The 15,087-nt window shown below is 35.9% G+C and overlaps 1 protein-coding gene across 4 annotated transcripts in view; it reads left to right on the top strand.

The window, feature by feature from the left end:
* LOC150078048 (heat shock 70 kDa protein 4L-like) overlaps window positions 1-15,087 on the top strand; it is a 215,676-nt gene that overhangs the window by 60,570 nt on the left and 140,019 nt on the right. For all 4 annotated transcript variants that reach the window (XM_090385252.1, XM_090385251.1, XM_090385254.1 and 1 more), the window contains exon 4: window positions 7,495-7,594. In XM_090385252.1, coding sequence (XP_090241378.1) covers window positions 7,495-7,594 — 100 coding nt within the window. The remainder of the gene's footprint in view (window positions 1-7,494; window positions 7,595-15,087) is intronic.

The raw sequence follows: 15,087 nt of genomic DNA, 5'->3' as shown, positions 1-15,087 counted from the left end.
TACTTCATTATGATAATTTCATCTCTGTGTTATGCCACATTGTTTATAAATCATATTATTTTCATATAAAAATGTCTGTTTGCCCAATAAGTAGTAAAACTATTATATGAGAAAGATGCATTCATGCTAAATGGGCAATTTGGCCAAATTGTACATTACATGTACATTTATAAATTGTTAAATATGTAAATTGTACATTTAGTAATTAAGATATGGAACATGTGATTTCCTTGCTTAATTTTGAAGTACTTTGAGTAAGTTTAATATTCTAATATAATATTTAAAAATAATATAGAGATATTATACTGCTGCTTCTGTTGGTATGGCTTTTAAGATATTTGATTTTATTTGTCATTTTCACTATTTCATTTATCATATCACATGCTCAGGTTCGTGTTAAATACTTCATGTTTCAACCCAAATAATATTAATAGCATAATCTTAGACACATCTTATATTGAGTGACTGTCATAAAATTATTTATTATTATAAAATGCCTCTGTAAGGAATATTTTTCAAAATCTTTATTTCAACAGTAACAGATACATTGTAATATGGCCCTTTACAATATTGCATCACAATGTAGTATATTATAATTCCTTAATTTTTAATTAGAAATTCAGGTGTAATTATGGTGAAACTAGATCTGTCAGGATTACTGATTCAGAATGGCATGATTGATCTAGAAACTGCTCCAATTGTTTGAACTGCTTCTTGTTTGTTGTAATGGCTGTGGTATTCAAATCCTGCAGCACTACCGCAATTTTTTCTAGAAAGTCACAATTGTGTTGCAGGTGATTCCTTTTCGTGTCCCAGTTGCAGAGCAAAGAAATTAAGGATGAACTTAGAATTTTGCTGGTTGAGATTGACTGCCTTAAAAAAGAGAGTTAATTCCTTGGAAGAAATTAAATCAGGGAACTCATCAGACACTCAACACCAACTTGGCGTTGGAGCATTCCCTTGCATATTGATGGCATCAAGAGAACAGCAGGGGCAAGTGCAGGAGGTACTGCTCCCACAATAGGCAGTAATTCCAGATGACTCAGTTATCAGATTAACAGGGACTATATATGGATAGATGGAATAAAACCATGTTTGCTATGGGAATAAAGTTGTTTTTTGAACAAATTTGAAAACATGTTTGCTTTCTGCATTACTGTGAAGAATAACGTTGGATCACATAACTTTAAATTGCTAAAAAAATATTTTTATTTCAATATAGACATTTAAATAATTAGATAATAAGTGCTTGGTGCTCTGTATTCTGTTTGGGTTATCCATGATAGTATAGTGGTTTTACCACTGTACTATCATGGATAGGTCTTATTTAGAGAGGTCTCGTTTCAAGTCCTGTCGTAGACTGGAAGAATTTCTAAAGATTTCTTCAATTAGGACTAGAGTTAGCTGATCTCAAGGACAGTTTAGTTATTTTGGATTTTTAAGCTCCTTTCCTTCATATCAATTTGACCTGAAAGGAAAACTAACCAGCTTGATAAGGGAGTGCTTTCTGTGAAAAGTGAAATAATGTAGTAATGAGGATAGGAGAAATTTATGCAATAGCACAATACTATCTAAGTTGCTGATGTGCCTAAAAACCAAACAACTACAGCCATTTTGAGGATGCTCTTTTCCCTCTTGTAATAGATGAGCTATGCTCACTTTAGTAACAACATTACTATCCATGAGTTGTCCTAAAATTGCTAATATCAATTTTAATTTAATAACATTGCCAAAATAGGTAAATTTGTTATTCATTAAAAACTGAAATAGTAGTAGTAATAGTATTTTCCAGTGCAGAAAAAGCCACATGTTTTTGCTGCATTGGCAAATACGATAAAAAAATACAAATTATATATGCTGCTATTCTCAGTTGAATTTTGAATTCATTCAAACTGTCAGCCTCAACTACCTGCAAGGGCAACTTGTTCCAGCTATCAATGACTCACTAGCTAAAAGAAAACTTGCTGCAATCTAATCTAAACCTCAAGCCCTGGAATTTGAATTTATGATCCCTAGATCTGAAATTCTTTAGAACAGTGAGAATTCTATTTTCATTCATTTTACTAATCCCTCTCAGAGCCTTATAAACCTCAATCAGGTGACCTCTGAAGTGCCTAGTTGCCAGCTCTGTAGCCCACATAATTGGAGTCTTTCATTATATGGTATTCCTTCTGCCGATCTCACCATTCAAGTTGCCCATCTTTGGACCCTTTCAAGAAACTGTCTTTTTTCATATGAGGTCTTCATACTTGAACACTGTACTCCAAATATTATCTTACAATTGCCTTATACAGTGGGATTATGACTTCCCTATCTCTACAGGATAGCATTCAATAAATCATTGATAGGACACCATGCACTTTCCTGGCTACCCATTTACACTTTCGGAAAACTTCATATCTGCCCATATTGTAGCATCCAGATCCCTTTCCTCCTCCACTGTTTTTAATTCAACCCAAGTGTATAATATATTTCTGGATTGCTATTCCCCAAGTGTAAGACCTTGCATTTAGCAGCATTAAAACATAGCTGCCACTTCTCTGACCTGTTCAAGTCATCCTGAAGGAGTGCTGCTTGGCACTCAACATTAAATACTCTGCCAATCTTTATGCCATATGCAAATTTTGATGTTGCGTCTTCCATCCCTTCGTCAATGTCATTTATGGAAATAAGAAACTACAGTGGTCCAAGAACTGATCCTTGAGGGACCCTATTCCTGAGATTACACCAATTTGAAGAATATCCATTAATCACAACTCTCTGTCTTTTGCCCTGCAGCCGCCTAGCAATCCATCTTAGAATTTTACCAGCGATCCCAACCTGTTCAAGCTTATGCAGTAACCTCTTGTGGAGGACTGAGTCAAATGCTTTGCTAAAATCCAAATAAATTATATCGAAATTATTCACTAGATCGCCCATGAGTAACTGTTTCGAAGTAGCCTACTAAATTAATTCAGCATTATTTACCCTTAACAAAGCTATGTTGTGTGTCCTTCAGAATACCATATTTATCTTAATGTCCCTAGACATTTAGATAAATATGGCAATCATAATCACTGCCTCTAAGATTTTTTCTACCACTAAAGTCAGACAAACTGGCCTGTTGCCATCTTCACTCCTGGAACCGCTTTTATGTGTTGGCAATGCATTGACACTTCTCCAATCTAAAGGTGTCTCCCCTGAGTCCAAAGATGCCCTCGTATTTAATGTCAGTGGTTCAGTACACTCCCTCGTGCTCTTCCTCAAAACTATAAGGTATATGCCATCAACTCCGGGAGCCTTACTTGCCTCTATGTTCAAAAGTTTCAATCATCTGTAATGCACTGTTGTGACAATTATTTCTGGTCTTAGGCACCTCCGTAGCCAGGTGGGCAGGAGCAGCAGTGTGTAGCACACGCTTCTTGATTAGACCGGGGTTTGAGCCCGTCACCACCAAATACGGAGGATGCGGAAAGGTCAGGGAATGACCACCGCATATTCCCAGAGCAATATGGCCTTAGTTGCTAATGCTCCTAAAAACCAAACAACAAACATTTCTGGTCTTACTGGGCCTTCATCAGATAGCAGTTGGCTTCATTTTGAAACTTTGTGTTTTTGTGACAGTGACAGGTGGGCCTGTGCTCACTTTAGTAACAACATTATTATCCATGAGTTGTCCTAAAATTACTAATATCAATTTTAGTTCAGATTGAACATGTAACCATAGTTGCATATGTAAATAACCCCAGCATGCTGTGCTTCTTGCCCTGTTCAACAAATTAGTAAAGGAATGAAGTTTATATTGTGATGCAGTCATTGAAATAAATTAGATAACAGATGCTTCTCTGTGTTCTATTCTTTTGTTTTGCTGTTAAGATTCTGTTCAGAATTCAACATAGTGAGTAACATATCCAAAAAAAAATTCAATTTTGACATAAAGTTGCAAATTGGGACTACCCACTGTTTGGTGAGGGTCCAGTTTCAGAATGAATAATTAATTTCTCTTTTGGTGATGTTATTCAATTAAAAACAATATTAGTACTAATTTTGTTATCTATGAGGTTGACTCATGGATAACAATGTCATTTCTAAAGTGGGAAAAAGTCGAGCCTGTTCTTGCTAGATTGGAGATCATCTCCCAGACAAAAGAGAATACAAAGAAGTATCTATTAATGTTTATTTGGTTCCTGTTTTGAAATAAAAACATCTTTTTATTAATCTGTTTTGTAAGGTAAACTCAATCCAGCACTAAGGGTTATTTACACACTTAAATTTTTTACTTGTTCAACTGGAAGTGTTTAGCTGAAAGATTTTTTGTTTTATCACTTGGCTTCTCATTTAGACTCTCTACATTATTCACCATTCGACACACAGATGCTGACTCAGGCCACCTGCTGTCTAATGAGAGTGCAGTAGGGGTTATCCTGTATTGTGACTATTGCTGGGATATCATCCATGTCCTCTGTGATTTAGCCACTTATCATTATAGTGGTTTGAAAAATTTGGATTCTAATTAATTCCATCAGACACCGGAGGAATTATTAAGCCTCTTCATTAGGAGTTGTAGTTAGCTGATCTAAGACAGAGGCATAGGGGATTCCTCCGTGAGTTATATCAGGTTTTGCAATCCACACAACATGCAAATTGACCCATAAACAGACTTGTACAAATATAATACGTACAATTATTAATGTGCTTGCTACATAAATAACAGTATTGTCCATCTGAGATTTGCAAATTGCTTTTGAATTCATCCATATCCATATCTTCAAGAAGCATCCCACGACTATTTCAGATACTATCAGTACATTTTTACAACAAAATAAAATTTTTATCCTAAGTTAGCTCCAGATGTTGATTTCTGATATACATCATATGGTTTGTGGCCATTTCCCAACCCTAAAGGAAGGGGATGAATTCGATTGGTCCACTTGATATCGATCGTTCGACTTTTGTGGATCCTCCTCACGGAGCTGACAAACTGAATGAGTATTTTGCATCTACATTCACACATGAGGAGTTATTCAGGGAGGGGAATGCCAGAGGTTCATCAAACTCTGGCAGGGATCTAAATGATTTTCTAATAACTGAGAACAAAGTGGAGGAGAAATTGTTGAAGTTAAACATAAGAAAGGCACCTTGGGTGGATGGGATCTATCCAGTTATATTAAAGGAGGCAGCAAAGGAAGTAAGCAAACCCTTGGCCATAATTATGAGAGCTTCCTTAGTCTCATGGGAGGTACCCATAGATTGGAGATGTGCAAATGTGACCCCAATTCACAAAGGGGGATCAAAGGGTGACACAAGTAATTACAGATCTGTTAGTTTGACTTCTGTTCTGGGGAAATTAATGGAGGCACTACAAAATCATCTAGAAAAGACTGCAGTTATGGTTCCGACAGCATGGGTTTGTTAAGGGGAAGTCTTGTCTGACCAATTTGATTAGATACTACAATGAGGTCACAAAGGAACTGGATGCAAAAAATAATTTTGATATCTGTTGCTTAAGTTGCTGCCATAGGTAAAAGGATTGAGTGGGAGAAGCCAGACCGTGGTAATCAATGGACACTGCTCTTTGTGGACTAATGTTATTAGTGGTATATCCCAGGGGTCCGTATTGGGCCCATTGTTGTTTTCTGTATTTATCAATGATATTGATGAAGTTATATCAGACTTAATGTCCAAGTTTGCAGATGATATGAAGGTTGGCAGAGTTGTTAATGACACTAATGACAGTATGCTGCTGCAACAGATGGGTTGAGAAGTGGCAACTGATAGCGCCTCCATAGCCAGGTGGGAAGGACCAGCAGTGCGTAGCACATGCTTCTTGATTAGACCGGGGTTCGAGCCCGTCACCACCAAATACGGAGTATGCGGAAAGGTCAAGGAATGACCACCGCATATCCCAGAGCAGTATGGCCTTAGTTGCTAATGCTCCTAAAAAAAAAAACCAAATAACAACAAATAAAAAATAACAAGTGGCAACTGAAGTTTAACATTGACAAATGTAAAGTACTGCATATGGATATGGATAGCAGTAACCCCAGATTAACGTATCAACTTTGTAATACTACACTCAGGGTGGTAGAGAATGAAAAAGACCTGGGGTTAATTGTGCAGTTGGATATGAAGTTTTCTGAGCAGTGTAGGCAGTCTGCAAGACTAGCTCATGGCGTCTTTTCAATGATATACAGGAATTTTTCTAGCAGGGATAAGGAGGTGATTATCCCCTTATTGTCGGGCCACACCTTGAGTACTGTACACAGGTCTGGAGGTCTCATTTTAGGATCTAAATCTGCTTGAATGAGCACAGAGAAGGGCAACGAGATTGGTGTATGGAACTCTTACAAAGAAAAAGACTTAAGTTCCACAAATTGCAGCGGCTGGAGACTATGCACCTGCAGGGTGATCTGATTGAGGTGTATAAAGCCGTGAATGGTTTGAGCAAGCTCAGTGCTGATGGGATTCTTCCTCTTGCCCAGATTATTTGCCTGAGGGGACATAAATTCAAATTGAGGATTTCCGCAAATCTTTTTTACAGTTGTAAAATAGATATGCAGAAATTTGCCTTTAGCTAGCTGTGGTTGATTGCTGGAAAAAACTTCCATCTGTCATTGTAGAAGTTGACAGCTTTAATAAATTCAAGGCAGAACTAGACAAACATTTGGAGTTAATGGATTGGTGAAATGGGAAGGATTTTTTTTTTTTTCGCTGATGCTATATAAGCTTGCTTTCTTGCATCATTTGCTTCTACTAATGCTAACCCAAAAGAGAAGTTCGTATAGCAAGATAATCACTTGCATCAGATATTCGACACTTTGCAGAGGGTCCTTATGAACTGCCTTCCAGATTTGTTAAAAAAGTAATAATAATAATAAGTTAGCTCTGACAATGTGAACACAGCTGGAATGACATCCGTCTTTTGCCATCTGAACTGCAACCATGTTATTTTAATTTTAGACTGCTGACTGTACAGTAAAAGCTGTAATATCTTAGATGCATGTACTTTCGCTATGTATATGGTGGACTCTTCATCCCCCCCCTCCCCCGCAGAAATGTGAGTTTAATATACTTGATATAGTTCAGTATATATAGTTTAATATAGTTCAGGTTTATTTAATCAGTTAAATGTATATGAATAAATTTTATATTGCCTTTATTTTTGTTTTATACCAATAAATTTGTCTGTTACTTTAGATTTTTATTTAAAGGTGCATCAGTTTAATATTGTGTGTGTGTGTGTGTGTGTGTGTGTGTGTGTGTGTGTGTGTGTGTGTGTGTGTGTGTGTGTGTGTGTGTGTGTGTGTGTGTGTGTGTGTGTGTGTGTTTAGATTTTCTTATATTTGTTTATATTTAAACTATGCTGTGGTCCTTACTCTGAAAGGTTTTGAAATGATCTTCAGAACCTTTCATAATAAAGAGCACAGCACAGCACAGTTTAAATAATTCCCATGTTTGTTGAGCCTACAGCTTTATATTATATTTATATCAGAATCTTTTATTCTTTTTATACAGGTTCCATCTTATTTTACTGATGTTGAAAGGCGAGCACTCTTGGATTCTGCCCAAATAGCAGGTTTTAACGTGCTTAGGTTATTTAATGAACCAATGGCAGGTAATTAGCTTGAATATAAAACATGGAAACCTGCTTGGCAAGTCAGTTTAAGAGATATTTGTGATTGTGCATGAATTTTTATTTGCAATTTGTTATAAAGATATTTAACAAATAGAAAAACTTCAAGAGTACTCTAAAAGGTCATCCAGAGCAGCAGATATTGTATGATTGGTTTTATGTTGAACTATTTTATTAGCGACAAAATAAAATTTTCAGAATGACATTCTTTATCCTGAGCTTTGCTGTATTGGGATTCCCTATTCTGAGCTTTTCTGTATTGGGACTACCTATCCTGAATACATTCTGCTAGGTGTTGTACATTGAATGATGACCTCATTGTGTCTTTTTCATTTTTTATTGTAGTAGTAACTTCTTTGTGCAATTTGACAACTGGGGCCACATTTACAGCTTGTCTCAACCTCCATAAAAAATTTTATTGGCTTCAAATCTGATGACCTAGTTGACCATGTGAGCAGTCTACCTCATCCTGTCCACCTTCCTTGATAAATTTGTGTTCAATTACTCCATAACCTGTCTCTCAAAATGTAGAGGTGCTTTGTCATGTTGTATCCACATTTGCCATCCAAACTTGTAAATAGTTTCTCTAATTTGAAAATACCGCTGAAACCAACTACAGTCAAACATTGTTATAACAAAATTGAATGGAACTATAACAAACATTTGTGCTAGTGCAGTATATCGTGTGGGTGTGGGTGTGTGTTTTAAATTTTAAATTTAATATCCACTTCCCCAATAACTGCATATTGAAACACCAAAAATTAATGTACTTCTAACTATATCTATGGATGCACATGAGGAATGTTTTTGGGGAGGGCACGCTAGAAGTTTGCCATATTATTTGAGAAGGAAAATATAAATTAGTGATAATTCATTCTCCAAATAATGCCTATAAGAAGCAGCAGTTAAACCTTCATCATCAAAATTTGGTCCAATAAGATGATTTCTTACTATTACTCACCATGTGTTTACTGAAAATCTATATTCAAAATTAATTTTTGTTATTTCGTATGAATTACTGTGTGACCAAGAGTGAAATTTCTTATATCGTTATTACAATCAGTAATAAGCTATGGTTGTGTTTCCATCCATCTGCAAAATTATGAAGTATATCTTCAGTATGTCTTCATTAAATTCGATATTACATTGTTCAAAATGTGATGTCAGTTTGAAGTTGCTATCTTTCCCTGACAAACAATATAGGCATTTATGTGCATCTTGGTAAGGTAAGGTGGGATATATATCTACAATGAAATTTGAAGTCCAAATTGGGTCATCCAAACTTGTAAATAGTTTCTCTAATTTGAAAATACTGCTGAAACCAACTACAGTCAAACATTGTTATAACAAAATTGAATGGAACTATAACAAACATTTGTGCTAGTGCAGTATATCGTATGGGTGTGTGTTTTAAATTTTAAATTTAATATCCACTTCTCCAATAACTGCATATTGAAACACCAGAAATTAATGTACTTCTAACTATAGCTATGGATGCACATGAAGAATTTTTTTGTGGAGGGCACGCTAGAAGTTTATCACACTGTAATGGGGAGCTAAATGACTTTGTGATAACTGAAAGGAAAGCAGAAGAGAAATTGTTGAAGCTAAACATAAAAAAGGTGCCTAGGGTGGATGGAATATATTCAATTATATTAAGGGAGGCAGCAAAGGAGGTAAGCAAATCTAAAACCATAATTATGAGAGCATCAGCATTGAGCTTGCTCAATCCATTGAAACCTTTAAACATTCAATCAGGTCGCCTCGCAGGTGCCTAGTCTCCAGACATTACAGTTTGCAGAACTTAAGCCTTTCTTGGTAAAAGCACCTCTTTGTTACCCTCACCAATCTTGTAGCCCTTCCCTGTACTTGTTCCAGCAGCTCTACATCCTTCCTAAAATGATGCCTCCAGACCTGTATTCAGTACTCAGGATGCGGCCGGACCATTGGCTTATTAAGTGGGATAATCATGTCCTTATCTCTGCTAACAAAATTCCTGTTTATCATTAACAAAACTCCATGAGCTGCCCTGGTAGCCTGTCTACACTGATCAGAGAACTTCATATCTGATTCACAATTACCCCCAGGTCTTTATCATTTTCCATTACCCTGAGTGGAGTACCACACAGTTGGTACATTACTCTGGTGTTACTGCTATCCATATGCAGTACTTTGCATTTGTCAATGTTAAACTTCAGTTGCCATTTCTCAGCCCATCTGCCTAACTTTTTTAGATCCTGCTGCAGTAGCATACTGTCATTAACCACAGTGCCAACCTTTGTATCATATGCAAACTTGAACATTAAGCCTGTTGTGCCTTCATCAATATCATTGATAAATATAGAAAATAACAATGGATGCAACATGAAATGCGGGGGACTCTAGTAACAGCATTAGTCCAAAAAGGACAGTGTCCATTGATTACCACTCTGTCTTCTTCCACTCAATCATCCCTGTGTCTATATCAGCAACTTACCCTTAATACCACACTGCTCCAATCTGTACAGTAGTCTTTTATGTGCAACAATATCAAAAGCTTTTCTGAAATCCAAGTATATGATATCAAAATTATATTTTGCATCCAGCTCCTTGGTCACTGCATTATGTAACCTATTAGATTGGCTAGACAACGCCGCCCTTTAACAATCTATGCTGTGACTGCAGTATAACTTCTTTCATGTCCAAATGGTACTGTATTATTTCATTAACCAGTGACTTCATCATTTTCCCTGGAACAAACGTTAAGCTAACAGTTCTGTAATTACTAATATCACCTTTTGAACCCCCCCCCCCCCTTTATGAATTGAGGATATAATAACTCCTCGTGTGTAAATGTAGATGCAAAATACTCATTTAGTTTGTTAGCCACTTGAGGATCATCAACAGTTGAACCATCGATGGACCAATCTGATTCATCCCCTTCTAGAGTTTACATAGGTAAAGAACTCTTTGCTGTTTTTCCTTGCATCCTTTGCCAAAGATTTCTCATAATCTGACTTTGCCTGCCTAACGTCCTTTGTGACTTGATTACAGACCAGCTTATATCTACCATACGCTTCTGTGTCACCTGTTAATTTATATGTATCCCATGCATTTTTCTTCTCTGCCACATGTTTCATTAGTTCATCTGACATCCATTTAGGCCTAAATCTTGAACAATATTTCTTAGTTAGTATGAAAAGCCTAGTAGCTTCCAAGGTTAATTCTTTGAAGGCTTCCCATTTTGAATTTGCTGTTGGTAACATCACCAGTTGGTCCCACTGTATAGAATTTAAAAACTGTCTCAGACCACTGTAGTCACCTTTACGAAAGCAAAAACCGTTCCCTTTACCCTTGTTGGTAGTTACTTCTTTGGGTAAATACCACATCAGAACACTGTCACCTAGTGCTTCGTTTTATCTGCAGATTTGCAGATTCTTCTGGCATACACTTCTAGCATTCCCCTCCTCTAATACACCTCTGGCATTCCCCTCCCTGAATAACTCCTCATGTGTGAATGTAGATGCAAAATACTCAATTCAGTTTGTCAGCTCTTTGAGGAGGGTCCTCAAAAGTTGAAACATCGATATCAGATGGACCAATCTGATTCATCCCCTTCCTTTAGGGTTGGGAAATGGCCAGAAACCATATGATGTATATCAGAAATCAACATCTGGAGCTGATGTAGGATAAAAATTTTCTTTTGTAAAAATGTACTGATAGTATCTGAAATAGTCATGGGATGCTTCTTGAAGATATGGATATGGATGAATTCAAAAGCAATTTGCAAATCTCAGATGGACAATACTGTTATTTATGTAACACATTAATAAGTCTGCCTCCCTTAATATAATTGGATAGTTCCCATCCACCCCATGTGCCTTTCTTATGTTTATTTTCAACAATTTCTCTTCCACTTTCCTCTCAGTTATAACAAAATCATTTATTAAACTCTCTATTAAAGTTCTTTAACTCTATTAAAGTTCTTTAACTCTCTATTAAAGTTTTATGAACTTCTGGACTTCACTTCCCTAAAGAATTCCTCATGTGTGAATGTAGATGAAAATACTCATTCAGTTTTTGAGCTATCTGAGTAGGATTGTCAACTGTCTAACCATCAATATCAAGTGGGCCAGTTTGATTCATCCACTTCCTTTTAGTGTTTACATAAATAGAGGAATATTTGCTGTTTTTCTTTCCATCCTTTGCAAAAGATTTCATGTAATCTGCCTTCACTTGCCTAACCTCCTTTGTGAATTTATTACGGACTAGTTTATGTCTACCATGCTTTTGTGTTGCCTGGTAATTTATATGCATCCCATGCATTTTTATTCTCTACTACGAGTCTCATTAGTTTATCTGATATCCATTTAGACTAAACCTTGAACAGTATTTCTTAGTTCGTATGAAAAACCTAGTAGTTTCAATGATTAATTCCTTGAATATTCCATTTAGAATTGGCTGATGGTATCATCATCATTTGGTCCCACTCTATAGAATTTAAAACCTGTTTGAGATCATAGTCACCTTTACGAAAGCAAAAACTCTTACTTTTACTCCTGATGGTAGTTACATCTTTAATTAAATATTACATCAATACACTGTGATCACTGTCACCTAGTGGTTCTTTTATCTGCAGTTTCTTAATGCATGAATAATCACTGCTGATAATAATCAGACCAACTCACTCTAGTTGCCTCTCTATCGTGCTGCTACTGTAGAAAACAGTCATCGAATAAATTCACAAAAGTTTTGCTAGTCTGTGAGTGACCAACCCACAAGTTCCAGTCAATATCTGGAAAATTAAAATATCCCATTATAAGCCATTCTGATTTACTGGCCCACTCTATTTTTCTGTACAGTTGTTTGTTGTACTAATCAGAGTCATTAGGCCTATAACACACTCCTACTCAACTTCCTAGTGCTTATGTCACACCAAATTTGCTCAACATTGCATTGGCCACCTGTGTCAACTAGATGCAGTGCCTTAGATTTTATATGCTTTTTAAAGATTTTATGTGCTTCTTATTTTTGTTTTCTCCTGTCCTTTCTATACAAAATGTACTCCCTATATTCAAATTCTGTGTCCCTTATATCTGAGCATTACCATGTCTCTGATATCCCAACAATGTCGACATTTGATGTCTTATCCAGCACTTCAAATTCCTCAAGAGTGAAGATAGTTTAATGAAATCAAGATTTTGAAGATAGTTTAATGGTTTTTGTTGATCTTATGGAGCTGGAAGGAATGACAGCTGAAATAATTTATCAAACTTTATTGTTGGTGCTCAAAGTAAATGGTTTCAGTGAGAAACCATTTAGCACCATGAAAACCTTATCTGATTTTGTACAAACGGTGCCTGTGTATAATGCTAGGGAGAAAGTCAGGAGTTTCAGCCAAAATTTTAGAAAACCTTCCAATTTTTTTTATTTGTCACTGCCTAAGTTACCATAATCAGTTATCTCTGGATGATGCAATAAAAGATGTAAATCAAGAAAATCAGTTTAAATCTTTTCTTGATAAACTTTATTGTTTACTTCCATATATATGAACATCAGAGAGAATTAAATAATATATCTGAACAGCTAGAAATTGAAATAATGCAAACTGGAAGAATATTCGGACCTCAATGGGTAGCTTGTAGTGCTGGAGCTGCAAAAGCAGTTTGGAAATTGTATCAAGCCTTGTATATTCACTTTAATAGAAACAGTGAAATAGGAATAGTTCCAACTTTTGGAAAGTGAAAAATTTTTTAGAAATTTAGCTTTAATAAATGACATTCTAACAGAGGATGGCAATATGTTCCTTAGCTTTACAAGAAAGAACTGTTTCAGTTATTAAAGCTGACAGATAACTTCAATGAACAATAAAAACAATTTAAAATACAAAACTAAATAAAATATCTATGGAAGAGAAGCGGAAGATCTCTTCCGCTTAAATCGAATAAACATGACATACCATTTGAAAAAAAACATAATAAAATACCAATTCCAAGAGAAAAACTATTAGATTGTCTAATAAAGTATATGAAAATGTGTTTGTTGTGTGATGACAAAAGTGAAGAATATAATGAACTTTTAAGTTTTTTCATTTTATTGAATCCTAAAACTTGGCCAAATAACATTTTCAGAGTTCCATGGATTGAAGGTGAACAAAAATTAATAAAATTAAGCCAACTACTTAAATATGATATTCCAATAAAATTTTTGTGACTTAGTTGATAATAAAAATATTGAATATATAAAGGAAAAAATTTTGTAATTGCTGTTATTCAGCAGAAACTGAGAGACGATTCATATCATGAACAATGCCGTTGATGTTAAGAGAAATTCTCTACTTATTGAGACTACAAGTCACTCAATGACTATCAATTTAATGGGGAAATCGTTGAAAGAGTTTGATGCAGTTTGTTATGTCAAATCGCTTCTCAGACAGGCTCATCAAACAAAAGATCACATCAATTTCTAAAAATCAACAAATAATTTGGCAATTATTAGAATGATTTGATGAACTTTATACTACAACTTATATCAATTGGTAAGCATTTAGTTTATTTAGAGAATAAAGGGAAATTTTTCCATATATACACTCCTTACACACACATACACTCACACATTTATAGTTTTTGATTTATATTATCTTAACATAACTGGTTGTTAAATATTTTGAATAGTAGCTCTGGCTACAGGTCACTTCTGGGTTGAGGAAAACTTAAAAACCTGGGGGCATCATGTTTATGGAGGTGGTGAAACACTGAACTTTGATATTGGTTAGAGAAGGTTGCCAGTTAGCATTAGCATTAGTAGAGGCATATGATGCAAGAAAGCAAGCTTATGCAGCATCAGCCAAAAAAAGAAGAAAAAACCGCTCCCATTTCACCCCTCCATTTGTTCCAAATACCTGTCCAGCTCAGCCTTAAATTTATTTAGGCTATCAACTTCCACAACAAAGGATGGAAGTCTGTTCCACCAACCAACTACCCGCTAGCTAAAGGCAAACTTCCAGACATCTATCCTACATCTGTCTTTCTTCAATTTGAATTTATGCCCTCTCAGGTGATTATTCTGAGCAACAGGAAGAATCCCATCAGCATTGAGCATGCTCAAACCATTCAAGGCTTTATACACCTGAATCAGATCACCTCGCAGGTGCCTAGTCTCCAGACACTGTAATTTGCAAAATTTAAGCCTTTCTACGTAAGTGCAACCATTTGTTCCATTCAATAATCTTGTTGCCCTTCTCTGTACTCGTTCCAACAGCTCTACGTCTAAAATGAGGCCTCCAGACCTGTATACAGTTCTCAAGGTGTGGCGTGACTATTGCCTTATACAAGGAGATAATCACCTCCTAATAATGCTAGAAACATTCCTGTATATCATTGACAAGACCCTATGAGCTACTCTTGCAGACCGTCAGCACTGCTCAGAAAACTTCATATCTGCCTGCACAATTACCCCCAGGTCCTTTTCGTTCTCCACCACTGTCAGTGTAGTAC

The sequence above is a fragment of the Mastigoproctus giganteus genome, chromosome 11 (genome assembly GCF_048544385.1).
Source record: "Mastigoproctus giganteus isolate SK-2022 chromosome 11, ASM4854438v1, whole genome shotgun sequence".
NCBI classification, from domain to species: Eukaryota; Metazoa; Arthropoda; class Arachnida; order Uropygi; family Thelyphonidae; genus Mastigoproctus; species Mastigoproctus giganteus.
The sequence above is the reverse complement of the archived record's forward strand: the minus strand, read 5'-3'. Positions and strand labels throughout refer to the sequence as shown.